Source organism: Aristolochia californica, unplaced genomic scaffold (genome assembly GCF_029961685.1).
Source record: "Aristolochia californica isolate CCGP_79_NKW_82.1479 unplaced genomic scaffold, dmAriCali1.0.hap1 SCAF_1, whole genome shotgun sequence".
Lineage (NCBI taxonomy): Eukaryota > Viridiplantae > Streptophyta > Magnoliopsida > Piperales > Aristolochiaceae > Aristolochia > Aristolochia californica.
Genome location: NW_027181770.1, coordinates 55,871,110 through 55,897,503, shown reverse-complemented (window position 1 = coordinate 55,897,503; position 26,394 = coordinate 55,871,110). Strand labels below are relative to the sequence as shown.

The 26,394-nt window shown below is 37.2% G+C and overlaps 4 protein-coding genes across 6 annotated transcripts; all 4 read right to left on the bottom strand.

Annotated features, from left to right (window-relative positions):
* Positions 1–380: 380 nt before the first annotated feature.
* On the bottom strand, positions 381–3,008 carry LOC137962059 (CRIB domain-containing protein RIC6-like). Of its 2 annotated transcripts, none has more exons than XM_068808773.1 (5): positions 2,729–3,008; positions 1,512–1,649; positions 1,292–1,389; positions 1,035–1,125; positions 381–936 (listed from the first exon to the last, which is right to left on the bottom strand). In XM_068808773.1, the coding sequence occupies exons 1-5, from the start codon at positions 2,847–2,849 to the stop codon at positions 533–535; spliced, it is 852 nt and encodes a 283-aa protein (XP_068664874.1). In that variant the 5' UTR covers positions 2,850–3,008; the 3' UTR covers positions 381–532. The 2 variants fall into 2 exon arrangements, with proteins under 2 accessions (XP_068664874.1, XP_068664881.1); XM_068808780.1 differs by lacking the exon at positions 2,729–3,008 and adding an exon at positions 1,942–2,640.
* An 809-nt stretch (positions 3,009–3,817) lies between these two features.
* Positions 3,818–8,865, bottom strand: LOC137951805 (glycolipid transfer protein 1). Its single transcript, XM_068798732.1, has 7 exons — positions 8,640–8,865; positions 6,945–7,080; positions 6,718–6,773; positions 5,439–5,569; positions 4,468–4,603; positions 4,203–4,334; positions 3,818–3,970 (listed from the first exon to the last, which is right to left on the bottom strand). The coding sequence occupies exons 2-7, from the start codon at positions 7,060–7,062 to the stop codon at positions 3,935–3,937; spliced, it is 609 nt and encodes a 202-aa protein (XP_068654833.1). The 5' UTR covers positions 7,063–7,080; positions 8,640–8,865; the 3' UTR covers positions 3,818–3,934.
* A 1,325-nt stretch (positions 8,866–10,190) lies between these two features.
* LOC137951794 (rab GTPase-activating protein 22-like) lies at positions 10,191–21,704 on the bottom strand. Of its 2 annotated transcripts, XM_068798720.1 has the most exons (12): positions 21,347–21,704; positions 20,610–20,714; positions 19,001–19,096; positions 18,578–18,681; positions 17,750–17,958; positions 16,540–16,662; positions 16,349–16,437; positions 15,884–15,989; positions 11,173–11,270; positions 10,789–11,043; positions 10,605–10,688; positions 10,191–10,470 (listed from the first exon to the last, which is right to left on the bottom strand). In XM_068798720.1, the coding sequence occupies exons 2-12, from the start codon at positions 20,697–20,699 to the stop codon at positions 10,456–10,458; spliced, it is 1,269 nt and encodes a 422-aa protein (XP_068654821.1). In that variant the 5' UTR covers positions 20,700–20,714; positions 21,347–21,704; the 3' UTR covers positions 10,191–10,455. The 2 variants fall into 2 exon arrangements, with proteins under 2 accessions (XP_068654821.1, XP_068654812.1); XM_068798711.1 differs by lacking the exon at positions 10,191–10,470 and having other exon boundaries at positions 10,587–10,688.
* Positions 21,705–22,383: 679 nt separating this feature from the next.
* Positions 22,384–23,340, bottom strand: LOC137951785 (uncharacterized). Its single transcript, XM_068798699.1, has 2 exons — positions 23,076–23,340; positions 22,384–22,727 (listed from the first exon to the last, which is right to left on the bottom strand). Exons 1-2 carry the CDS (start codon positions 23,235–23,237, stop codon positions 22,503–22,505), a joined length of 387 nt encoding a protein of 128 aa, XP_068654800.1. The 5' UTR covers positions 23,238–23,340; the 3' UTR covers positions 22,384–22,502.
* Between the last annotated feature and the right edge of the window lie 3,054 nt (positions 23,341–26,394).

Sequence of the window (26,394 nt, the reverse complement as noted above, 5' to 3'; positions counted from 1 at the left end):
GGGAAACGAGAAACTGAAACAGCATTTTTGGTTGAGTTGCTTGAACAGGATAAATCTGTAAAAAACAGAGGTTTATGTTACGTAATGGAGGATGAATGAAATAGCGATTCATTTTGTTCTCTCTCTACCAAGACTTAAATATTGAAGAATTTTGTTTGTTGACTGTTCATCATTCATGATCTTTCTTCGAACTGGATGGTGATCTGGGAGAGAAAGGAGAAATATAATCTATCGCTATTTTCCTTCGTCCTCGTCTTTTTTTTTTTTTTTTTAATCTAAAATGAAGCAAGAACACTCCAAAAGGCTGATTGAAGAATATGCTCTGGTTCAAGAATTGGGAAACGGAAAAATTCCATCTAACTTGCATACTGTAAAAAAATTATGGAAAAAACATGGCCTATTTCCGTTGTTTCTCGATGGAAAAAGGAGCAAACAATTCCACCAAATGGGAATGACACTGTTCTCGGTAGTTTCTTTACAGACAAATGAATTTTCACGAAATAACTGGACCAAGTCTCTCTCTCTCTCAACTTCAGTTTCCTTCACCCTCAGCTATGGCTGTCAGAGCCGGCAAAGGCTCACCGTTCTTTACGTTCGGATCGGATAACGTGGACCCGTGCGCCTTGGTCCTGCCCGATCGCACGGAGCCCCCGCTGGATCCTTTGGACTTTCTCCGCCGAGAGTGCTGACTGCCACCGGCTGCGTCCTTGGTTGGAGAACCGCCGCCACTCCCGCCACTCCCACTACTCCCGCCGCTGGCTCCCGAACCCTGGCGGCGGCGCGGATGCCTGGGCGCGTCGGAATGCTCCTCATTGGAATGACGTCGCGATGGCCTCGGCGCTTCTGACCCATCACGGGGAAGAGGGCCAGATGAACAGTGGCGCCGCGATGGCTTCGGCAACTCCGGCAAGTCTTTCGCCGATTCTTGGTTCCCACCTGCGGGCGGTTGATAACCGCTCTGAACTAATAAGCTTCTATATATAGGAAATCAGAGAGGGTATTTCTCTCATGAAAAGAAAATTTTGAATTACGACCTGAAGAACCAGAACATTGCATATCTTTTCCTCCTCCAACGGTACTAAGAGGCGCCGAGGAAAAATCCGGCGTCGTCCTGAACTCGTTCATCTGCCAAAGAAAAAACGATTGTAAAACAGAATCTCAGCCTCATTTCTATAGCAATTTTGAAGAACATTAATGCGGTGGAGAATTTTAAACAAGCTAACGATCGAGTTCCGAAATCCGAGTCTCATTTAAGTAAATATCGATCGAAATGGAGATCAAATTAGCTTACCCAAGTCGGGGCATTTATAGAGGGGCCATCCCAACCTATGTGGGCAACGTGCTTCACATCTGTTGGAAGACCAATCTGCATCTCCTGCTCTTTGTTATCTGTCAACTCAAAATTCATGGATTAAAGATTCAGCGGAGAGAACGGAGGGAGAAAAGAACACCGAGCAATCGACCGGAGGGAAGAACGAAATTATATATATTTTTACTACAGTTTGGCGTACCAAATATCTGAGAAATGTATCTGAGACCCTTTAAGAGCCCCTTCATCTTCGTTGTCATCTGAGGTGGAATAATCTGCGCCTGTTTGTTCCACAAACCATCCACCACGGAAGGGGTCCTTGTTCGTCGATGCGTCGGCCCTGGATTTCACAAATGCATTGAGAGGTAAAAATATCAACAAGAAACAGAAGAAATCGGAATCTTACGACTTTTATGATCAAGACATTCACTCCATGATTCCGCAAAGGATTACCGGGCAGAACAATAACAGAACAGAATGACACAGTACTGGAGAAGCAAGATTCTTTACTAGCAAGTAACAAACAAAGAGAGGAGCTAGCGAAGAAACTGAGAAATATAAAAGGATAAGATCGAAATCAAGAATGACTGGTTAATTGCGTTGAATTTATGATCAGATGAAAGGCATGGCACCTTCAGTAATGGAATCTCCGGCTCGCTCCAAATCTCCGCAGTCTATAAGCTCTGGTTCTAAATGACTCTTCGAATCATTGATAACATGATCTGACTTCACAGACATGCTGACATCTCTAAAGTTGCTCTTCAAGCAAGAGGAAGGAGTAGAGGATAAGGTGGAGAGGAGGAGGAAAGACGACGTTCATGAGAGACGCGAGCGCCGTGTAATCGACGGGAGATAGAGAGGAATAGAAAGAGGAGAAAGCAAGAAAGAAAATAGCGTTTAAAGCCAAGATTCAGACTGGAACCCGAAGGGAGCGGGGGGTTTGTTCGATTTGCAACACCCACTGCTCAAAACCATCGAGAGCTCCGATTAAAAAGGGGGAGAATGAAATCGAAGCTCCCCAACTGCCTCCCCTCCTGCTTCCCCAATTTCTACCGTGCATTATTTCTGGTGCAGCTCTCGAAGTTTATCGAGGCAAAAATGCTGGAAAAGCGCGCAGTCGGAGCCGGGAGGAGGGACAGAAACCGGTCAACGTGAAACCGTCTGATGATTCTCACGCCATTTTTAGAATGAATTCTCGGTGTTTCTGTCCAATTCAATGGACAGTCAGGATCATGATTAGCACATTTTCCTCAATTTTAGCCGATGTGTAACAGATACGGTATAATAGAAACCCTAAAATCCGATAATGCATCGAATTCCATGAAAGCAGAGCTCTGTTACAAAAGCAGAGAGGAGCTCAAAGAAAACACAAGACAAAAGGGGAGAAAGAAAGAGAAAGGATCAAACAGCATATCTCACTCCTAACATTCTTCGCTTGATCTTGTTTCAATTTCCTGGAATTGCAGACCCGGCATGGATATGAAATTGTACTGGAGGCTACTGACATCCACCAGTGATACATCTTCATCAGGTAGATCATCCCAAACCTCTACAGAAATGGCTGCAAAATGACTGTTCTGAGAATGACAAGCAGGAATGGCTAGAGAATCCGTGGCAACGTCTTCCCGAATTTGTTCTGGAATGGGTGGCGATTGTTAAAGGCAAGCCATAGGGGATATCGCAAACTAGGAATTCAGAAACTCCATTGTTTGATTTCCTGACGCATTCGTGACCAATAAAATTTGGCAGTAATTTTACCTACATTCATCGATTTGGTGAGTGATGGAATTCTTCAAATATTGTTTGACCTTGTTGTAAAGAGGAGAAAACCATTTAGCAAAGGAAGAATAGAGAAACCATAACGTGTCATCTTAGCTGAAGTGGAAGTGAAAACGAAAGTTTTGATTGAAGAAAAGAGTATACATAAAAAATAGAAATGCACAATGGACAAATGTAAAGAGAGATAATTCAAAAAAGTGTCTGTAATTTTAGGGATTGTAAACTCTTTTTAGTTTTTATATATTAGGTTTAGAAATTATTGGAAAGTTGATACCCAATCCCTAAACTTTACAAAAATATAACATATTTCGCATGATAAATCACTTTATAATCTTCTATGATTGTTAGGTCAACTTTTTGTAAATGGGCAAAATAATGACTTATTCTAGTTCATACTGAATTCCAAAATCAAAGCCGAGTAACTTCACCGCCATGGCAAAATCACTTTTATCTTTGGTGTTAAGAATTTGCCTCATGGTGTGGACTTTGGCTTTAGCTGATGAAATGGACTAGAAATCAAGGCAAATTGTCATTAAATTATCGCCACTAATACGACTCATTTCTTGAATATCTTTCAACCAGGGACGGAGTTGAAGATTCGAGGTGATTAGATGTCTTAAACCCTTGTTTCGTTTGTAAATATTATATAAGATGTGAGTTAAGGGCATCGTAGATCATAAAAAGAAGCCATGAAAGGAAATGTAAGCTGTACCAGCAACAAATAATACGGCAGTAGTCAATATTTTTAAATTATAAACAAGTTGTTATAAAGTTCAAGTTCACCAGTTAAATAATCCAGCAGAAGAAGAAAATTCAAATGGAACCCACAAAGTTGTTCTTCTGCCTTCAAGAAGCCTTCAGATTGTCCAAGCCAACACTGTCCTGCAAAACGAGAAAAGACCACATCAATCAATGGATTTACCTGAAAAGCATTGAAGATACAGACTACAGGAAGACCACCACACTACTCTCAATGTGGTACACAGGCTGAATAGCTTTTGATTGCCAACAGCATTATTCTTTTAGAAGAAACGGAATTACAGGTTTGCTAAAATTAATTTCAACTTCTACAAGATACACCAATTGGCACAGCCAAAAGATATTTGTCACTTACCAAGAACCTGTGGTTCTCTTCCAGAAGAGGAGAGAAGGTAGAGCAGAATTTCTCCATGTCTGCCTGGATATCACTACTATCTCCTAGGACCTCCATGAATTTCTTCCTGTCAGGAGCCAGTTTCAGAGCAATCTGCAATTGTAGCAAAAGAAGCCAACTTGTAAGAAAGTCAAGGTATTTAAATTAAACCATGGGACGTCTAGTTCATGAGATGAGCATAATCCAGGACTGAGTAATTCCATGTCACAAGGCAGAAGGGCATTACAGTGAAACTGGAGCTTGCAAGCCAACCATGGAATTTCTTCAAGGTCTTGTTGTAGGAATCATTGCAGACTTGTGACATAGTCCAATCGGGATGCTCCAGTAAGTTGCGGAACAGTTCCACCAAGAAGTCCATGGCCCTGAACAAAATTGCATCCATATGATCTCAAAGATGGAACAAATAATAATATCTGAAAAAAGAAAATGAACACTCATGCATTCCCACTGAAGTTTGATTGTTAAACCAAAATAAATAAAGCACTCAACAAGTTCTAAAAAGCACATTGTGCATTTTAACTATCTAGAATTGTGAGATCTCAAGGTTAGAGAAGGAAGAAATTGAAAAAAGACAGTGAGAAGAAAGGAAGAACCACTACTGTTGCCACAGTTTTGAGGAAAAAAAGATTAGGGTCGAGTTTGACCCCTCCCCGTTTATATATATATATCACTTTAAGTGACTGTTATACAAAATGACATAAATGCCCCTCTATAACACAATGTAGTTCAGCGTATTCCGAAGTATATAAAACATGTAGATGAGAGAGGTAAAAGACCAAACCACCCATGAGTACAAATGATTAAATACACCTGGACAGTATTATCCAACAAACTATTTAAAAGGAGAGGCAAAAGAAATTGAAAGCAGAATAGAGACAAGGAAAAAATAATAGAGAAGTACAAATTTGATGACCTCAACATGATCATTTTCTTTTGAACTAAGAGACGATCTCCTCATAATAAAGAAGTATAAATTTGATGACCTCAACTGATCATTTTTCTTTTGAACTAAGAGAGGATCTCCTCATAATAGAGAAGTATAAATTTGACGACCTTTACATGATCATTTTCTTTTGAACTAAGAGAGAATCTCCTCAAAATAGAGATGTATAAATTTGATGATCTCAACACGATCATTTTTCTATTGAACTAAGAGAGGATCTCCTCCAACTACTGTCATGTATTTAATCATATCACCTGGTTAACCATAAAAGGCCATTTGTACAACTTGAAGAAGATTTTGCTGTTTTAGCTTCAATTTCTACTCGTACCATGCTGTACAGGAGGTTGAACTCAGATGGATTGCGAGAATATTTATTCTCCAACCTCTGCAAAACAGAAAAAATGAGAAGTGGAAAACTTGCTCTCAAAAGAATAACCCCAAACAACAATACCTGGACAGCAATGTTAGCATGACATGCATATAAAATTCAAGGTTTGCCAAACCATCTTTGATTATGCAGAAATTTAATGAACTGAATGAATAATACAGTTTGAATCAGCAAATCAAGAGGGAAAACCAGACAAATGACAGTCCAGTATGACTACCACCAAATGCAAGTAAAGGAAATTGAAAAGATAAACGAAACAAGAATGAGTAATAAACTTAAAAGCTAAGCTATAAAAAGAAAAGACCTTAAAAGCTGAAAGGAAAAAGTAATTCATCATATAAATTTCTTTCAGAAAATATTATTTTTTATTTTCTTTTGTTTGTTATATTTAAATAGATGGCTTGCTAAAATAATCTTTTAAGATGTAAAATGCATAACAAAATTTATGTTTACCCACTTAACATAATTTTACCATGACAATATGATATGCAGTTCGTGCTCAGACCAATAAAGTAAAGACTAAATTCATCTCATGAGGATAATTTCTTACAAAGCCAAACAGAAACCACCAAACTTCATGAATAAAGCAACAGACTCGCCATATTCAGCTCAGTTCCAGTGGCTAGGCAGTTCAAACCCCGAAATTTTTTATTGGGTTTACAAACCTCTCATATATCGACAGTTTGCCAAACCGTGCTAAATGCTTTTCCAAGAACCCTAATCAGCTATTCTTTCTCTTTCTAGTGTTTATTGATCCTTGGACCATATATATAAAATCTTTCTAGTGTTTTATTGATCTTTGGACCATAAATATAAGCATACTTTTGCATGGTGCTTATTGTCAGATGAATCTGCAGTCAGATTACTCCATTTTCTCCCAAAGAAATCCTATCATACCCACTAATATCAGGAACTCCAAGATTGTGCGTTTGAATGAAATATATAAGAGATTAAACTTAAGTTAGACAAAAAAGTCAAACAAAGGACATTGAATCATTATACGACAAAGGTCACAGCTCAAGTATCTAACTCCCAGTTCTCCTATGAGTCAAAGCAAGAATGACTAGATATTAGAGAGACAAGAACTTAATCTGAAATGATATGAAATGGACCAAAAGAAGCAAGATAAGAAAACCAATCCTCACCGAAATATTACCCCCAACATCAGTTTTCACCAGTGCCATGGCTGCACCAAACTTATCTGCCAAATACATCACCAGATATAAAAAAAGTCAACGAATATCTAGAAAAACAAGTTCACAATATTTCTAGATAAATAGAAAATAGCAATAAAGAATATCCCTTATTATACCAACAGAACAATATAGACATTTGGGAACACAGAATGGAAAGCAAAGAGTGAGAAATAGACCTATCACAGGTAACACAAGCTTGCAAACATCCAAGAAAGGTTTGGTCAGCATTTCACCCTCATCTGACCTTACATGTTTCATTCCTTCCAAACATGGATTGAATATAGTCCCCTCCATTATGGTTGTCAAATACCTCTGACCAAATAGAAACGAGACCATCTGTTAGAAGCCAATTTAAATAATATTTGACAAAGTTCTGCTGCACAGACAATTCAAAGGACATAGAGAAAAGAAACACATGGACAACGTGAAATGCATGATTGTCAAGAATATACACTGCTTTGATGAGGATTACAGTTTTCAGGGATGAAAATTTTCCATACACTAGACATGACTGGTACGGATGGACCCTAACACTGTTTGTCACAAAAAATGTGTCCTGAACAAATAACAGAGATAGAGAGTTTTTTTCAGCTTTCATACACTAAAGGCAAGAGGATGAGAGACAGAAGAGCTGATGATGCTACTCACCTCTAGCATGCTAACAAGGAAACTCTATCCAAAAAGAAAAAAATTGTGGGTAACTGAAAGAAAGCTCGGGTATCATAACCAAACAAATTAACAGCTGAGTACAAAAAGAAATAGAGAAAAGGATTAATCTTAGAACCTCCACAGAATATTACCATTTATAAATTGCGTCACCATTGTATTGAACTCATCTAGATGAAATTCCTAGTCTCAAACAAATTAACACGCAAAATCATAGTCAAAACAGAAACACTACTCAGCCAATTTCAGAATCTAATTATGCTTGCAATTCCTATAAAAGCTACAATAAATTTTCAAAAATGTCAGAGGATGAAATATCTCCGTCCAGCAATATTCCATTAGATCTGCCCCTCCCTCCCCTCTTTTTTCAATGTGGAACCCCTTACCTAGGCGAGACTTGAACCCATGACCTTACACTACAAAAGCCCCCTTGGGGCCATTTAACCAAAGGCCCAACCTACATACAATGTCCCATTTTCAAGTGGGTATTAGCATTTAGCACCAAATTTTCCATTTCATGGTGAATCCTTCTAAATGCCAAAGAAAGACAATTTTTTTAAAAATGAAATGTTAAAAAAGACAAAATTACAATCCTAAGCGCAAAAAGAAAAAAAAAAAAAAAAAAAAGAGATATCACCAACTCCAACAAGGAAAGCTATCCCACAAAAGAGACTAGGAAATGAAGGAAAGACAATAGTAGCTCCATCAGATCTAAGCGTTTTAAGTCCCTTTAAAAAGAGAAACTATACCATACATGCACAATACTTCCTCTGCATAAAAGCGATGAAGGAGGACCTACCAACGCGCAGGCGAGTCTTAGATATCATCGGATGGATTACGGGAACACAAGATTCAGGACAAAAGAGACTAATCCCTGGACTGGGCCAAAGATATTAATAACACAAGCAAAGCAAAAAGCAGAAAAAAAAAAAATCAACGCATCATAAAGTCTCTCTTAAATTGCAGCATTTGTCTCAAATTTCAGCCCTTAAGATCATATGAAATACATTGATCTTCCAAAAAACCAGCACCCAAAAGCATCACATTCTAAGAAGTCCCCTAGCTTGCAATCTAATATTCATATGAATTCGCAAAAAAAAAAAAAAAAAAAAAAGCAAAAGCATGATGATTTGACGTATTATAGAACACGATCGAGTTCGACCAGCAAAACCAGATAACAACACGACCGAGCACGATTTCACTACCTTTACGGATCGAGCTCCTCAGCGTGAGGGTGGACGGATCGATCCGGTTACGGAGAGAAAGCGAAACAGAAACGTCAGAGAATGCCCAACAATTTTTTGAAATTCCAAGGGAAGAACAAATCGACGTGCTTGGAATAATGGAAAGAGATTTTTCCGGAGAATCGGAATGGCGAATCGATTCGTGTTGGCGACGTCCGGCTATTGCAGTTCTCTCGCACTAAAGATGGCATGATAATGAATTGGGTCTAGAATTGGGCCGTCCGGGAAATAGTCCATTAAAAGTTGGATTTTAACAATACGTGTATTTTCATTAACTTTGAAAGTCAAAATTCAAGATAAATTAGTTTATTTGATTAGGTTTAGAAAGAAAAAGTAATTTCTCTTAATCGAATTGTGCATTTTTTGTATGTTAAAATTAGAGGTGGGGATGGATTGGATTCAATGGAGAAATTGACCCAACCCATTTGGATTCAATGGAGAAATTGACCCAACCCATTTCCACAGGACATGATCCAATTTTGGTGAAGAAGACATAAAAAAAAAAAATCGGGTGCAAATATCGGACGGGGATCGATTTTAATCACTTTTTAGAGAGATTCCAAGTTTTTAATCATTTAATCAGGTGTATGTGGAGCTTGAAGGAAGTAAGAATGCCAACAAAATATAGAAAATTTAGAAGATTTTGGTAAATTAGGCTTCTTCTTTTTAAAGGGTAAAATCGAGGATTGGGCTCAAAAATATTTGTTGAAAACTTTGATATGCCAATAAATGTTCGTTCAATCCTTAGGATGAATATGGGTCCCTATTTATAAGTTTCTTAGTAACATTAGTCATAAATTGTGCACGGAGGTTAATCAATCATATCTTTTCATTAATCAATTGATCGCCCTTAATGGTTATGTTTTTTTGAGTTCTTATGGACTTATGATCAATCCTATCATTGATCAACCAATTTATAAAATTTCGCAAAAACAAAATTATTGATCATGCTTTATAGCATTGATTGATCGGATGCGTTGATTGATCACACTCTATACACTTGCCTAGTAGGATTCTTGATGATCTGGCATTATTCTATATAATCGATCATACATTATAAGCCCTACTTTCCGACACACTGGATGATCGATCATATTTTATGTTGAAGGTTTGTTGTATTCTAAAATATTATTAAAATTATTAAATAGAATACATATTTACAAAAGGTTCATTTACCTCCAACTATTATAATCTTAGGTATATATAGAGCTTGGCATATCTAACATTGGAGGATAATATTTGTCTTATCATCAATTATCTCATCTCATTATTTAGATTGCAAAATTCATCTCTCTATTGATAATCTTTAGAAGTTAGTTATACTATACTCTTATTTTCTCTTACTTTATTCACAAATTGTCATCGACCAATTCTCCTCTCTATTTGTTTCTTCTTCCATTATCAATCAGCCACACAAAAGTAATGCAAATTACATCCTGCTTACTCAGAATTCTTCAAATACAATTAGATTATGTTGTATGAAGATCATATATTAAAGATGATAATGTTACATACAGTCATTCTTTTTTTTATAAAAGTGATATTTCTTTTTCCTTGGGGGGGGACTAAACTCCCAGGTAGGTAATCCCTCGACCTAGTGGTCGTCGGGCGTAACTTGCGTTCAAAAGTTACATATTGCTTCTCCTCTCAAACTCAAAATAATAATAATAAAATAAATAGAATACTTCTGTCAAAAGAATTTGATTTTCAAAACGCCTCATATAGGTGCTCATTGTCCTCTGTTTCTAAGTGTTGAGTTGGCAGAGAAATCCCATGTCTATCCCTTCTTGGTCTGATGAGAAACAAAGAAAGCACAAGTTGAAATATTAACCCATCCAGATGACAAATGAAAAATAAAAAAATACTCATTAATAAAAAGAAAAAATACTTGAGAAAACCTGAGCATATCTATAACCAAATACTTGCCTGTTTCAAGTACTTCTTATGAAGCTTTAATGCTTCATTGCATGCTTTCTTTGCATCCATAGTCCCAGTTATATCATTCATAATCTGGTAAAGTTGACATGTCTGTATTGTTAGGAGAGAAGTATATAGATAGATAGATAGATACACACACACACACACGCACACAACAGAGAGAGAGAGAGACCTTGACAACATCATCTAGCCCTTTGGCCTCCTTCATGAGCTTTTTGTTCTTGTTCTCAAGAACACTGGCAATGAGAAAGATTGACAAACCAGCTTGTTGATCTGTTCCACCTCCACTGGTCTGTACATTTTTTCTCTCAAATTTCCCATACTGTTTTAGAAGTTTATCATTTTTCACGGTACTTGCCTCCATATTGGCATGTAGTTCTTCATATAAAGAAAAGATATTAGGATTGTACTCCATGGCCCACATCAACTGCAAAAAGATCATCATCATCTTCTAATAATCATCCATTCCAAAGTACCATATTATGGCTAAAATCCTCTCAAGTGCAACAAGTTTTGGCCTTTATGAATAAAATACAATTGACTGAGTTATGCTTACCTCCCAAAGATACATGGCATCAAGAAACGAGAATTCTCTACGGAAGAGTACCATCAACATACGAAATGCAAACAAATATTCTCCACCATCAAGATTCTCTGTCAGTTGATATATAGTCATTTCAGATGTCAGTTGGATGCTACCCTCCATTAAAAAATAAAAAGGTGTAAAACCAAGAGGATTATTAGTTTCTGTATAGTTATCTCTATTTTGTTCAAATAACGGCAAGGAGATTAATAAATGTTATTGAACATAATCCCACATTGCTAAAGTCTCATAAAATATCTTGCAGCTAACAGTGGGGGAAAAGTCTCTCTAGCTCCTTGATGGGGACAACCCTCGTGTGCCCCACCACATTATGGTTGGGGATTGAGGCGTTTAGGACTGATTAATTGTTATTTTATTTATTTATATTTTGTATTGTCCTTAGAAGTAACTGTTTTATTTGTTCAGGAGCATTTTGGTCCTTAGGGGTATTTTTACTATCAAGGGTACTTTGGTCATTTTGAAATATCTTAGGGTTTTAGGTCTCTATTTAAATCCATTATGTGTGTAACTGAGGATTATTGAATGAATTGAAAACTTTTTTTCTCCCCATTGTTCTCTTCTTCCTTCCCTCTTTCTTTCTTCTTCTCTTCCCTCTATTTTCTCTATTCTCCTTCACTGCAACAATACACAATGCTCGTCCCGCATCAAATTTGGTATCAAAGCGAACGTTCCTATCGTTGAAGACCCATCTGCATAGCTGAACCTACTATCTTCCTCCACCGTTGCCACAACTCACCCAAAACCCTATCGTTCAGCCTACTCGACCTTCGAAACCTCAACTTGTCCTTACCGTCATCGGACAAAAAAGGGACTAGAGTAGAAAGCTTGCAATCACGCACCTCTGTTCGACTGACAGCAATCACATATGTCTTTGAACCAAAGTTCGTTGGTGCCGAAGCCTATTGCAGCGCTGAAACCTCTTGGAAAGGCTCGTCGAGGCTCCAGGTACATGAGGCATTGTCGCTGAACCTCCCTCCTCTCTTCCGTTCTTCTTTTCATGCCGACATCCATAATTATCGCATGCGACCATCATCTACAACACCCGAATCCTCGACACCATCCAGTCGTTGTCACGCAGAAGAAAATCCATGTAGCAGCCGCTGAAGTGTTTGCCACCACCGTCACTAGTAGCCGCCGCCGATGCTGAGCCTCCCAGGGCTGTCTATCATCGGAGGACTCCCCCAACGCACCTTCACCACCATCAGCCATCGAGCTTCTGATTAATCAGAAGCTCGGGAAGGAGAAGGCCCCTCACATGTGTGAGCGAGAGTAAGTGACAAACAAAAGTACTCAACCTACGATAAGGAGTTCCAAGCCATTGTTCAAGCCTTACATTGCTGGCGTCAATATCTACTTCCACAAGAATTTGTCCTATACTTCGATCACGAGGCCATTCACTATCTCAACTCCCAAAAGAAACTTGATCACAACCATGGTAGGTGGATCGAGTACCTACAAGAATATTCATTAGTCTTGAAGCATAAATCAGGCGGTGAAAATAAAGTGGCCGATAACCCAAGTCTTAGAACAAGCCTATTGTCCACCATGAGCATTCAGGTTACCGGATTTGAGAAGTTCATAGACGAGTACTCCTCATGTCCCGGCTTTGGGAGCATTTATACTGAACTGCGAGAGGGATATCATACCATTGAGGATTACCACGTCTAGAACGATTATCTATTTCGGTCTAATAAGCTATGTGTTCTCCACATGTCTATACAAGACTTTTTAATTTGGGAAACTCATGCAAGGGGATTGGGGGGACATTTTGGGGGTAATAAGACCATCGGGGAAGTAGAGTGTCGATTTTACTAGCCTAGTTTAAAAACGGATGTTGCCAAGCTAGTAGGACAATGTAGAACATGCCAATTAGCCAAACACACCAAACAAAACACTGGGCTATATACTCCCCTACCAGTCCCTACATGTCCTTGGCAAGACCTCAACATAGACTTCGTTTTAAGCCTTACGCGTACTTTTCGAAAACACGACTCCATCTATGTCATAGTAGAATGTTTTTCCAAGATGACACATTTTATCCCTTGCACTAAAACGTTTGACGCCACGAAAATCGCTAGATTTTTCTTTGATGAGATCATCAAGCTATATGGTCTACCTCAGACCATTGTATCTGATAGGAATGTCCACTTTATGAGCCATTTTTGGAAAACGCTCTAGCTTTTGATGGGTACCAAATTGAAAATTTCCACTGCCTACCACCCCCAAACCGATGGTCAAATCAAAGTTGTTAATCGAAGATTGGGAAACCTCCTTCGCTGCCTCGTAGGAGAGCACCACCGCACTGAGGATCTGGTTTTCCCAACAACACAATTTGCTTACAATCACTCAGTCAATAGGTCCATCGGCATAAGCCAATTCTAGGTTGTCCACAGTTATCAGCCTAGGAAACAGTTAGATCTCATACCTGTGTCACCTCATGCTAGGGCTTCGGAGTCCGCTATAAAATTTGTAAGTAGAATTCAAGGCTTGCATGTTGAAATCACTAAACGACCCCTAATGAGTAATTCCCAATACAAACTTCAAGCTGATGTGCATAAACATAATAAAAAAATTTAAATGGGTGACTATGTCATGATTCGCATTAGGCCTGAGCGGTTTCCTACTAGGCCTGCCCAGAAGCTGCAATCTCGTAGTGTAGAATCTTTTAAAGTGATGAAAAAGGTTGGTCAAAATGCTTATGTTGTGGATTTGCCATCAGATTCGGGCATTAACTCCACTTTTAACATTGAAGAATTGATAACATATAGGGACCACCCCTCCATTCCTGATGACCCCTTTTCCTCACCTTCTGACTCCACCCTATCGCCTGACACACACCCTCCTTCCTCACCTGATATCCCTTTGGATCCATTACCCATAGCATCAGCACATAAAGAACATATTGATGCTATTTTGGATGAACAAGTTGTTTTTACCAGGAGTAGTGCAGCTCAACATTTCCTAGTGCGATGGACAAGGCGACCAGATTCTGACTGCACATGGAGAACATACATTACAATAGTTGGATCCTGATTTGTTCAAGTACTATTAGAGTCAGCAGGGGTCCTACTCGACAAGGTCGAGTTTATCCCAAACAGGAGAGTTGATGGGGACACCCCTCGTGTGCCACCAATTACACGAATCTATACTCAGAGACACAGACTACAACAAAACCCACCACCTTGTGGTTGGGGAGTGAGGCATTTAGGACAAATTAATTGTTATTTTATTTATTTATATTTTGTATTTTCCTTAGGAGTAATTGTTTTATTTGTTCAGGGGTATTTTTACTATCAGGGGTATTTTAAGTATTTTGGTCATTTTGAAATGTCTTAGGGTCTTGGGTCACTATTTAAATCCATTATGTATGTAATTGAGAATTATTAAATGAATTGAAAACTTTTTTTTCTCCCCACTGTTTTGTTCTTCCTTTCTCTTCCTTTCTTCTTCTTCTCCTCCCTCTATTTTCTCTATTCTTCTTCATTGCAACAATACACAACGCTCGTCCCACGTCACTTCTGTTAGTCATTTCTTGATGAACCTAAACCCAATTTTAATATAGTATCATAGTCAAATATCAGTTACAATAGGCCTAGTCCATGCCTTAGTTTACACCATGTTTATGTTGTTCATGTCTCAACTCATTGTCTATTTATTTAGGCTAACTTGGATATGAGGAGTGTCAGTGGATATAATCCCACATACATAAAAGTCATGAAAAATTCTATGGCTATGGGTGATGGCTAAATAAGGGCTAAACAAAATACATAAAGAATAGATATAGACATGGCAATGTAGCATGACATCGTGAAAGTTCAATTCCCAACATGAGATGATTGTTTAGAATTTTCAGCTTGTGGTATGAGGTTCTTTTCTCATTTGATGTTTTAGTGTGGATCACATATGACGAATGCAAAAAAAAAACTGGTTGAAAAGACAAAAAAGCAAAAAATGAAAATGTACTTCAGAAGCTAATTTTGGGGGACAGTTCAGCATGTTGTAAGTTACAGTCTCAATTCTGTATTGCTCACATTTCAATAAGTGGCCAAAAAGTCCCATCATTTTATGATTGTCCATGCGATATCGCAGGTTAGTTGTTGCACGAGAATAGTGCAACACTGATTTGGACTTGGAAAGATCCTCTGTTGACTCTCTTTTTTAGCATTATGAGAGGAGTTGATATGGAATAAGAGTGAATACACACAACCATCAGTTTTAGTTTAATGGCTTATGTCTGGTTCTTTGTGGTCCGCATATGTGTCTTAGGTGAGGTTATTTGCTTAGGTCTAATTAACTCTCATTCTTAGGTAACTAGCTTGAGATATGCAGCACATTAAAGTGGTGAGAGTTGAAGAATAGTCCAGCATGTATCTCAGGTGGGAAAGAATTTTTTATTATTAGTTGGAAAGGTCTCTTAATTTCTAGAAGGAACTAAGCCAATTTCAACAAATATATTAGTAGAAGCAAAGATCCTTTTTTTGGAGAAGGAATAAAAATATCCCATGAGTAACTTAGTTTTCAAATATATGATAGGAGAGAATGATTTGATAAACTTTTTCAAGATTTGGAAAGATAAATTTACAATAAAAGCTCAGTTGAATAAATCTACAAAGAAGTCTACTAAGAAACTAATCTCAAATACTGTTTTCCATGCAATTCATACCTAGGTGCTGATGAAGCTTGGGATCAAGAGCTTTAATTATAGAAGCTAGTGAATCCAACTGTGACTGTACTCCAATCGAACTTGTCGTGCATCTGAAATTTTCTCGCTACAAAATTCAAAAAGAATAAATGTTGTGAACATAACATAACAGAGAATAAACCTAAACAAATTAACACCAAACATCATGATTAAAGATGGGAGTTAGGAGTACTGAGCAGGCAACATTTATCAGATGGGTCTTTTGAACAACTCAGTAAGCTGCACAGTGAATGAGATCCCAGCAATCATCAAAGAAATGACCTAGTGGTAGATGACTGGTAAATATTTATCCTTTAAATAATATAATATTGTTACATTGGCAAAATTCACCTTTACCCTTAACACTGACTCATAGATAATTCCCAAAGTTCACTGCATCTCGTTTTTATGGGAGCTACAAAGTGTGAAAAAGAGTAGAGGGAATACCAGTCTACGCATCAGACGGGAAAAACACCAGTATGCATCTGCTTCATTTTCAAGAAGAATCACCATCGGAGAGCAGATGTCATTCATTCCTGCAATTAAAGAAACAACAATAGTGACAACAATTTATTTGAAAAAAAACACTGACCATAAGTGATGGTATTCCCACCAAATAGTAGATTGACTCTACTAACCTTGACAATAACCAACGTCATCGTCTCTCCATGCATAGACTGAGAGAATATTCCAAAGCTTTGCATCATTCTCCGGGTCCTCATAGAAGACTAGAGCTCGATCTGTACGAACTACATCTAGACCTAAAACCAAGCTCATTCGAGAAACCTATAATAAGGATAACACTCCAACAAAAAAGGAAAGTAGCAACAGCTAAAATGCACAAGGATTTTTTCACCGAGAATGAGAAAATATAGTTGGTACTTCAAAAAAGGAGGGGAGATACTTTTGAAAAGTAATGTATGCAGGTCTGTCTATGTGCTGAAGAGTTTTGACTGGTTGTTAACATAAAAGCTAGAATTATAAAAAAGAGGAAAAAACTGTTAAAGTCCTAGGCAAGAGTACTTCTCAGGAGGTCACCCATCCTAGAATTACTTTTGCCCAAGCTCGCTTAACTTCGGAGTTCTGAGTCAGATACCTAGCCAATACAACCCAAAAAGACTAGCCGTTTAAGGTGTGGAAAGCCAAGTACCTAACTCAGACCACAAACTCTAACAAGAGTGGACGAACCATTCGAACACCCACCCCACCCATTCTGAAGCCGCTTCTCACGGGATACGAACGCAGGCCGTGGCGTGCCTAGCTCTGATACCATGTTAAAGTCCTAGGCAAGAGTACTTCCCAGGAGGTTACCCATCCTAGAATTACTCTTGCCCAAGCTCGCTTAACTTCGGAGTTCTAAGTCAGACACCTAGCCAATACAACCCGAAAAGACTAGCTGTTTAAGGTGCGGAAAGCCAAGTACCTAACTCAGACCACAAACTCTAACAAGAGTGGACTGAACCACTCTGACAAAAACAACAACCTTCATAGTTTGAAAATCCTAAGTACTCAATAAATGAGAAGGAATATTTTAGTTGTATCTTTCATAAGACCTTAAATACAGGTCTAGCTATGATTTGGTAGAGAAAGGAGAATGCAAACTCCATTCTTACCTTCGCAACTGTAACATGTATTTGGATGGCATGGTACTTTCTTAGTAGATTCTATTGTCTCATTCTATTTTTATTAGGAAAGAGAGAAAATAAATATATTTTTAGACTCTTTCCCTATTTCCACTCAGATATAACATGTAACAAATCATACTTTGACAACCATTCATTGCAAGTACCAGTGGAATTAACCATGCTCTAAGAAAATCTATGCACAATTAATAAGCTAAAGATTTACCAATTTGATGCAAAAGCAGTTTCCATTGGATAACTTTTTTGTCCTCAGGAGCATTGTTTGTTTCTGTTAACGTCTGCCCTTGAGAATCACTTCCCTCATCCTGGATTGGTTGGCCATCATCAGTGATTATTGGACTGGTAATAATTTTACCACTACCAATAGTGGATACCATCTTTTGACACTCCGCTCTCCAGTCTGCATACTGCTCCCTACCATCATCATCATATAGAACTCAGAACTTACTTCGAATAAACATATAAAGATACCCAAGTTACTTCAGAATAAACACATAAAGATATCATTAAGACTTGAGCACTTGGGCAGGTACTTTGAGGTCTAAAAGACCATTATTAAGGTCCCTCAACTAACTCAATTGACCTAACTAAGCCCATCTCAGTCTCTGATAACATCCACATTTATGTGTATTGCTTTGTTGAGACCAGGAAAACAATGTAAAATAGCAACTTTGCCTTTCCATCTTACTCGATAAAGTAGCTTCTGAATGAAGGCCAAAAGTGGCAACCAGCTTAATATGCAAAAGAAGTAGAAAAAGAAAAGATAAAGAAGGGATCAGGGATTATGTCATAGGGAAAATGAGTAAGTGTACTGGGCAAAAATAGTCTTCTGTAGACTTCTACCAAGTTCGAAATTATAGGAAACGAGCTCATCTGAATACCAGTAGGGGATGGAGTTGAACAATAACATATTTAAACTGCTCACATTATAAGGATAAAGAGAAAACATAATAGAAGCAAATAAAAAAAAGGAAGTAAATAAAAATGGTTAAATGAACGTGCACATACAAGCTGACAACGGTGAGGCTGTTACCTGCGTTCTTGCCTCAATTGGCTCCTTTCATCAAAAGTGCTATTGGGATCATAACAACCCAGCAAAAATTCCCAAACTACCCCTTTTATTGATGGATGAACACCCTAGATCAAGATAAGAACATCCCAATTTCAACATCTTCAGTGATTACATAGTTCAAAAGGAGGCAGACATTGCAAAAGAACCAAGTTTTTCCTTTATTTTTATTTTTTTAACTGGTCAAAAAACAGATTTATCAACTAGCAGTAATGTGAATTAAATCCTTGCACTACATGCTCTTTTGCTGGGCAATTTTTGGTTCTTTCCAAAGGTTGTACACAATAAATGATGTTTGGGCTTAATTGACCTTTTGTGTTTGTGCCACAAACATGTCTCCCTTCTTGAGAAATTTAAGCATAAAAAACATGAGAACTTGTCCCTCACCCCACGCTGGATGCGACCAAGCACTTTTGCAATATCAAGATGACCTTCCACAGAAAATGTTGAGTGCCACTTTCTTGCACTGAGAGTCTTGCCAGCCTGCAAAGAGAAAGAGGGTGAAACAAGCTGTTGAGGAATCAACTTGATTGCCAACAGTTATATCATATGAGAGCATCTAAAAATATTGTTGAGTGGCAATAGACCCACATTGATAAGAGTTATTGGATTATAATGTTGAGCAATAGGTCTCCAAAGTGACTAGTCATTTGGGGATAGGACCAGGCTCAATCCTAACAATGGTATTTGGTATTTATGTTTGGACTCAAGATGGCCTATTTTATGCTTCTTTATGAGTTTGTGCCCACATTTTAGGTCCATTATGTGTAAGTCTAGACGAAAGGGAGAGTATTCCTACATTTATAAGAGTTATTGGGTTATAATGTTGAAAAATAGGTATCCTAAGTGAATAGTCATTTTGGGATGGGACCGGGCTCGATCTTAACAAATATGAACACCTTTAAACTAAAGCCTAAACAAAGACCAAATAGTTTACTTAAAAAAAACAAAAATCAAATAGCTTAAATATCTTACACAGATTCTAAGTGTATTTTTTCATAGTATGAATAGATACCCATCAGTCAACTGTATTAATATGTATTCAACTTAATCCGTAATCAGGTTTTGAGAAGCTAAGTAAAATAGAGAAGTAAACAAAACTTCAGATAAATTTAGATTAAGAGTGGTTATTATTCTCAATATTTTGCTGTAACTTTTACTTAACGGTCTCTTACAATAAAAATCAATTTAATGTAATTGGTAAAATGTATCTTTCAAATTCATTTAACTCTTATTTCAGATGACGTTTTACCAAAAAACTTTACAAAGATTTGCACATCACTTCCTTCAGATTGATGACATCATTTATGACTCTCAATGTTTTCTGAAGCATGTTCTCTACTCAGGAAACCCAGTGGCAGATACCCTTGTTAAAGAAGGGGTTACTCTTCAACCTCTTGATGTGAATATGGCTCCCCTCTCTTATTGATTGTTTCTATTTTTGGCTGTTTTTTCTTTGTTATTGTAGTTTTTCCTTTCCTTTTTTTTTTTTTTTTTTTTTGAGGGGGTACGTGGGAGCAGGCTCTTTACCTCTGTCTTAATAAAATTAGTCACCATTCGTTCCCCCTCAAAAAAAAAAAATATATATATATATATATATCTTTACAGATATTTTGTTAACTATCAAAAAAATATTAACAACTTATATAACGTATTAAAAAGTAAAATGACCTCAACTTGTTCCAGGTAAAGCATAATTGAAGTGTGTTTTCTCAATCTTTAGTTGAAACATTTACCTACAGACAGTAAAATGAATAAGGTTTACTTCCTCCAATAATAAAACTTCAAGAAGTGTTTATCATTTTGCACCATTGATAGATGAATCATTTCACTTTCTTTATCTATTAATCAAGTTGAAGTTTTTGTGCCACCTCGCAAACGTTTCCAGCAATCTTAACAGACTATCCTAGGATTATTTAAATAAAATTTAAAAGATATTAAAATTTCAATGTACAATAAGAAAGGAAAATAAAACAGATGATTCAAGGGAACTTACTCTGGGCTTGAACCGGCTTTTCCGAACATCATCTTCGCATTCTGGCCTTACCGCAAAGTAGTTTTCAGTTTCAGTCACTGACTTCCACATAGGAACTTCCACGACCTTTTTCACAAGCCATTAGTTAACATGAACAACCCTTGAATATGGTATTATTTAGAGAAAACCAAATTAATACTTTAAATTCTACTATAAGAGAGAAAAAATCACTCCTCCATCCTGTTGAATCTGCCCTGTTAACAAAACTAAGGTCATCAACTTCCTACCCAGTCATTGTTTCATTGAAAAAGACAAGTGGCAAATATGAATTATCTTTACAAAGTTAACACCCCTTGTTGAAAATGCAACTTTCTTGGCATCAGCATTTTTCTAATGAGAAATAAATAAAAGACAAATAAAGATGGAGAGCAAACAAACTAATGGCACAGAGAGAGGATACTTTTAGATCAATGGTGAGTTTTATAAGAGGAAGATATCAAATCACCAATGCTGATTTGCCCAAGGAAACCCCTTTCAAGTTAAACCCTTCATAGGCTAGCTCCATGGCTCCTTTCCAAGTTCATCTTCAGAAACTTATATTTACAAGCGACGATTAGATTATTGGTAGATGACAAAACCAAGTATGAGCAAGTAGAATTAAAAAAAAAAAAAAAGGGAAGAAAAAATCAACAGCTAAATATGTCATAAAGGAAGGAGAATCGAGAAGCACATTTGAAGTTTTAGCCACCCATGTCTACCTTAAGCGAGCTTTCGGTCTTGGGAATCAAAACCAGACATCAGTTCTTCAACAAACTTGCCGCGCAGTCAGAGGATGCAAGTGTGTCGCCCTGCACCTGAAATCGCAACGGACCAGAAGAAAACCATAACCTCGAATACAGTCAACGAGCGCCGATGGGTGCTCGAGCCTTCAAACGAAGACAAAAAAGACAAATCTGCAGACGGGAAAGAAAAAAGAAAGAACCCAAAGTAGACGACGAAAAAATTGGAAATAGGAAACAACGAGGAATCAGGATAACAACTAATTCGCGTCCTGTTGGAAGTGACGGTAAGAAGGGGCGGAAAAGGCGGGAAGCTGATATTTTTGACGGTTTACGTTTGGAGCCAAGCAAGGATGCGGCCGATTTCATCGTCGATCGTTGATTGCTGTTTACTATAAAAAGATTAAAAAAAAATTGATCTTAACTTGTTTGGATCAGAAGACCGTGGATGGAGATGTAGCACCGCATATGGCGCCTGTTCAATTTGATTTGTATCATTCATCTGTTCCATGGTAAGTTTATGATCGATACGACCAAACTTGGGTAAATTATTTCATATACCAAAAAATAAAATCATTTGATGAAGGATTAATCTCCAATTTCAATTGTTTACACAAATCTTGTGGTTGAGCCCGATAGCCTGAACTCATCTCGAATCCTGATTCTTCTTCTTCTTCTTCTTCTTCGTTTTTGTTTCTTTATTGTGCATTATATGAAGTAAAACAATTATTTTAACCATTAAACACATAGGAAAATCTTAAAGCAAAATAAAAAAAACTTTAACCATTAAATCTACACTTAGTGGGTAAATTTCTGTAAACATTAATAAAAAAATTAGTTTGTTACTTGGATTGTTCTGTTCATACTATGGGCACTGTTTGATCTAAGGTAGTCAGAGCACCAATTATTAATGTAGCATATGACATTGCTCTATCTCTGGATTACCATCTAATCTCATTAACCTGAATCACATTTCTAACAGGCAACAGCAACCAAAGAAAGATGAACTCGTGACAAAAGGAAAAAAAATTCCAGACTATCCCATAGTCCCAATTTTATTCCAAACAAGAACCATGGAGAATATATTCCAATTTTCCAAACCAGGCAAAAAAAAATTGGGTTCTTGACCTACTACTTAGAAGACCTTTGGGGGGTATTTCATGGCGTTCTTGACTATCTTCTTCACAGCAGCATCGCCCAGATCAATGTCACAGATGTCTGCCAATCTGATGAGGTAGAGCAGCACATCTGACAGCTCTTCCCCCAGGTGTTCCTTATCAGACTCCTCCCAGTTTGGCAGGCCCTTGGCCACCTCTCCTTTCCACTGGAATATCTCCGAGAGTTCTCCAACTTCACCGACCTGGACACACATTGCACAGAGCATTTCATGCTATTTTGCTTCTAATGAAACGATTAGAAGAGAAATAGCCAGAGACATGGAAATGGTAACCCTTTATATAAATCATCAGAATAGATGGAAACGAAACATTGCCCATTAATAGTAGTTTTTTTTTTTTTTTCGAAGGAAAAGAAAAGGGGAAAGTCATCACTGAAACGAAGCAGTTGGTAGAGATTTCATTGGAATAAAAGCTCTGGCGAAATGTTAGTCAAGATGATGACAACTAATTCTTTGGGGGAAAAGAAAAAAGAAAAACTGTTAGAGGGAGAAGAAAAAGAAATCACTCTGAGAAGAAAGATATGAAGCTACCATTGCAAGAAGAAGATTCCTGGGGCTGTGGTACTTCTCCCAGTCTCTTTCCTTTGCAAATTCCTCAAGCTTCCTTGACAGGCCCTTGAGGCTAACTTCTGCGATTTCTTCTCCATCTCCTTCCGCACTAACTGGGCTTTCACCTGCAGCTTGACCTCCCATAGCTGATCTTCCGAGTGACTCAATGATGAAAGTGAGAGGTTCTGCGGGCTTTATAGGACAGGGAAGAGGTGTGAAAAGTGGGCGGTGAGCCTTCAATTTGAATACATGAGATTCTTCAACCCACCATGCAAAATGCCTGCTTCCCTGCCTAAAATATGAAGAGAATATTTCCTTTGGGCAAATTGGACACAAAACCATTAATGAGAGGGATTCGATGAAATCATCACTAATTTCTTTCTGGTTTTGGCTCGCTTCGGTTGAGACAATTCATAGTACTGTTACGCCAGCGAGAACAATTAATCCATGCCTGTTGATTCGTTTCTCATCTGAATAAAAGAAGAAAAAAAGAAAAAATAATTGTCCGTTTTTCAAAACAAAAACAAAAAAAAATGGATTTGTACTTGTTACGTAGTTTATGCTTATGTTCGTTCTTTTCAAGTTATTCCTTCATTAAATCAAGAAAAATTGTTCTCATTCAATGGTCCCAAGATAATACGGATGGATAGATGATCCTTGTGGCTGCTGATAATTGATATAGACATGATTCCATGGTGATAACAAACTGGAATTTTTTTTCCAACCCAACTTAGTTTGCCTGCAATTACGCACTGATCCTTCCGTAAAGATACCCACATTTACATGAACAGACGGAAGTATTTGTTTCAGAAGCTCAGTTCGGATTCAGTCAGTCAAGAGCAAAGAAACATTTTTTAGTTAATTGATGTAGATTCATGACTGTGCAAGGAAGAAAAGACTCCGTAGATTGAAATAAAACAGGAAGCAACCGCTAGCATTTTGTACCAGTCGCGTAAAGTGACATCTTCTCTGGAGGCCGCTAACTTGGAATCCAAATCATTTGAGATAAGCCATCGCGGCGGAATGATCTTCAAACGCCACTTTGAACACCGAAATTGAAAATTCGGTATAAAAAAACATTATCGTTTGACAAATATTCCGTGGAGAGTTGAGATTCATCTGCACTTTTTAACACTTGCTGGACTCTGAATGAATATTAGGGAAGAAGAAACGTATTGTTTAATCAAAATGAATATTTCGCGGGGATTTATTGATTTGACACCTGAGAAAAAGCTTGCTTAAATCTATTTTTTTTCTTTTTGGGTGGGTGAATGAACCGCTGAAACAAATCAGATTTCAGTTGATAAATAGAATACTAATAAAAATAATTTTAAATTTTATAAAACCATAAGAACTATAATAAAAGATTATGTTATTTTATAAATAACAAAATCCTTATAAAATTATAATTTAATGATATTTTATATTAACATATATTCACGTAAATAAATATTTGTCAAATTATTCGTATATATAATCAGGTATCGAATAGCCCTTACCCCATTTTATTTCATTTAATACACGGTGAACGGGTAAGCAAGTAATTTTTTTTATTTTCATTCTATTTAATAAACAATAGACGAAGAATCGGGTAAAGGGACGAAATTGACACCCCTATTGGTAATAGTGTTTGCTAAAACTAACTCTACTTTAAGTATATTTGGTTATTGCTCTTTTGATAAAAAAAGACATCTTTGTACTTAAAAATGTGCTAGACTAACCTCCCCTTTGAAATAGATGGTTACGTGTGATAAGGGATTATCTTCACTTAGGTTCAGGATATAAGATCTCTTATTTTCCTCATGATAGTATTTATCATTTATATTATAAATTGTATAAATGACACTCTTAATCAATACAAATATGTGGTTCAGTTCAATACCTAATGTGGTATCAGAGCAAATCGATTAATCCTCTATATCTGCCTTCTTCCAATTTTTTTGTATTCAACATCTTCTTCATGCACCTCCAACATTTCAAGCTAAGCCATCGGAATTGGTAGATTACATCCCTGCCATCTCTTCCTCTTCCTTTCTCCTCTGCTCATGCAACGCCTTTGATATATGCAGCATTCACGATCTCGTCATACCAAAAATAGATTGCTCTGTCTTCAATGAAAAGCGAAGTGTCAAAAGCCGCAAGCATACCTACTCACATCTCTGCCTTGCCCCTCATCCGTCTGACTTCTCTCTTGTAGCCCAATGTCGTCGTTGCCTCCTTCCCGAGCCTGCATCTTCATCTCCTAGTTATTATCTTCCTGTTGCCGACACCCAAATTCCGCCGATGGCCATTCTTCCTTTTGTCATTGTCCTTCAAACTTTCTGTCGACGACGCATCTTCCCCCCCATTACTGGTGCAACCAACCATCAACGTGTTGTAGCCATCAATCAATCTCTACAAAAGCATCGCGGTTGTTGCAGAGAAAGTTCGTTATCTTGGTCTCCTCTTCTTCCTCCTTCTCTATTTCGTCCTTCGATTAATCAAGAACTTTCTGATTAATTGAAGGAAAGGGAGCCTGCACATGTGTGAACAACACATGTGCGACTTAAGTAGTTTATATGTGTGAGTTTCGCACGTGTGATAAAAGTTTTTTTTTTTAAATCCTCTCAATCAACGACTGCTTGCTCATAGGGGAGGCATCAAGTTGAGCCAAGCTCAAATCTTCATATGTTCGAACTGGGTTTGATTTAAATATTTTGAACTTGAGCTCAAGCCTAAAATTGTAATCGAGCTCGAGCCCAATAACTTTAACCGAGTTCGAGTTCGAGTACCAACCTACATTTTAAACTTTGCATACAATACAAGTCAAATAAAAACTGTATATATGATGCATAAATTTTACTTAAAATTGGGCATGATCTCTGTACATAAACCCTACATAAAATTGTTCATAAACACTGCATAATATTACGCATAAACTTTATTCATAATTAAACACAAAAATTTAAATAAAATATCAATATCAATTTACAGTCACCCAAATAAGAACTATAAATCAAGTATAATTTTATAAACTCTAGTTTTTTCTCTTCGTGCTAAAAAACAATATACTAAGTCCTCGTTCGCATGAGCAAAATCTCCACTTATTACAAAAACAAAAGAATAAAACTTACTATTGTCTGATAAAAAAAAAACTCTTCCACTACTAATTGTTTAATATAGTAAAAATTATTAAAACTACCAAGATGAGAAAAAGATAAAAAATCAAGTAACTCGTAGCATTATCTCCACAGTTTCCTTCTCAGGCTATAATCATCAAATAAAGTTTTAATAAATAAAACTAAAAAAATTACTAAAAAAT

Bases quoted from the DNA above. Each gene is read 5' to 3' on its own strand.
- LOC137962059 (XM_068808773.1), bottom strand. From the start codon at position 2,849: ATGATCTACCTGATGAAGATGTATCACTGGTGGATGTCAGTAGCCTCC. The intron at 1,650-2,728 runs GTGAGATATGCT...TGTGAAATCCAG, and splicing joins TCAAGCGAAGAATGTTAGGA to GGCCGACGCATCGACGAACA. The intron at 1,126-1,291 runs GTAAGCTAATTT...TTTCTTTGGCAG, and splicing joins CTATAAATGCCCCGACTTGG to ATGAACGAGTTCAGGACGAC.
- LOC137951805 (XM_068798732.1), bottom strand. From the start codon at position 7,062: ATGGAGGGGACTATATTCAATCCATGTTTGGAAGGAATGAAACATGTA. The intron at 4,604-5,438 runs GTGATATGATTA...AATTTTGTTCAG, and splicing joins GGCCTTTTATGGTTAACCAG to GGCCATGGACTTCTTGGTGG. The intron at 3,971-4,202 runs GTAAGTGACAAA...CTCGTTTTGCAG, and splicing joins AAGAGAACCACAGGTTCTTG to GACAGTGTTGGCTTGGACAA.
- LOC137951794 (XM_068798711.1), bottom strand. From the start codon at position 20,699: ATGTGGAAGTCAGTGACTGAAACTGAAAACTACTTTGCGGTAAGGCCA. The intron at 19,097-20,609 runs GTAAGTTCCCTT...TTCTCTTTGCAG, and splicing joins AAAGCCGGTTCAAGCCCAGA to GCTGGCAAGACTCTCAGTGC. The intron at 11,044-11,172 runs GTAAGCATAACT...ATCTTTTTGCAG, and splicing joins ATGCCATGTATCTTTGGGAG to TTGATGTGGGCCATGGAGTA.
- LOC137951785 (XM_068798699.1), bottom strand. From the start codon at position 23,237: ATGGGAGGTCAAGCTGCAGGTGAAAGCCCAGTTAGTGCGGAAGGAGAT. The intron at 22,728-23,075 runs GTAGCTTCATAT...ATGTGTGTCCAG, and splicing joins GGAATCTTCTTCTTGCAATG to GTCGGTGAAGTTGGAGAACT.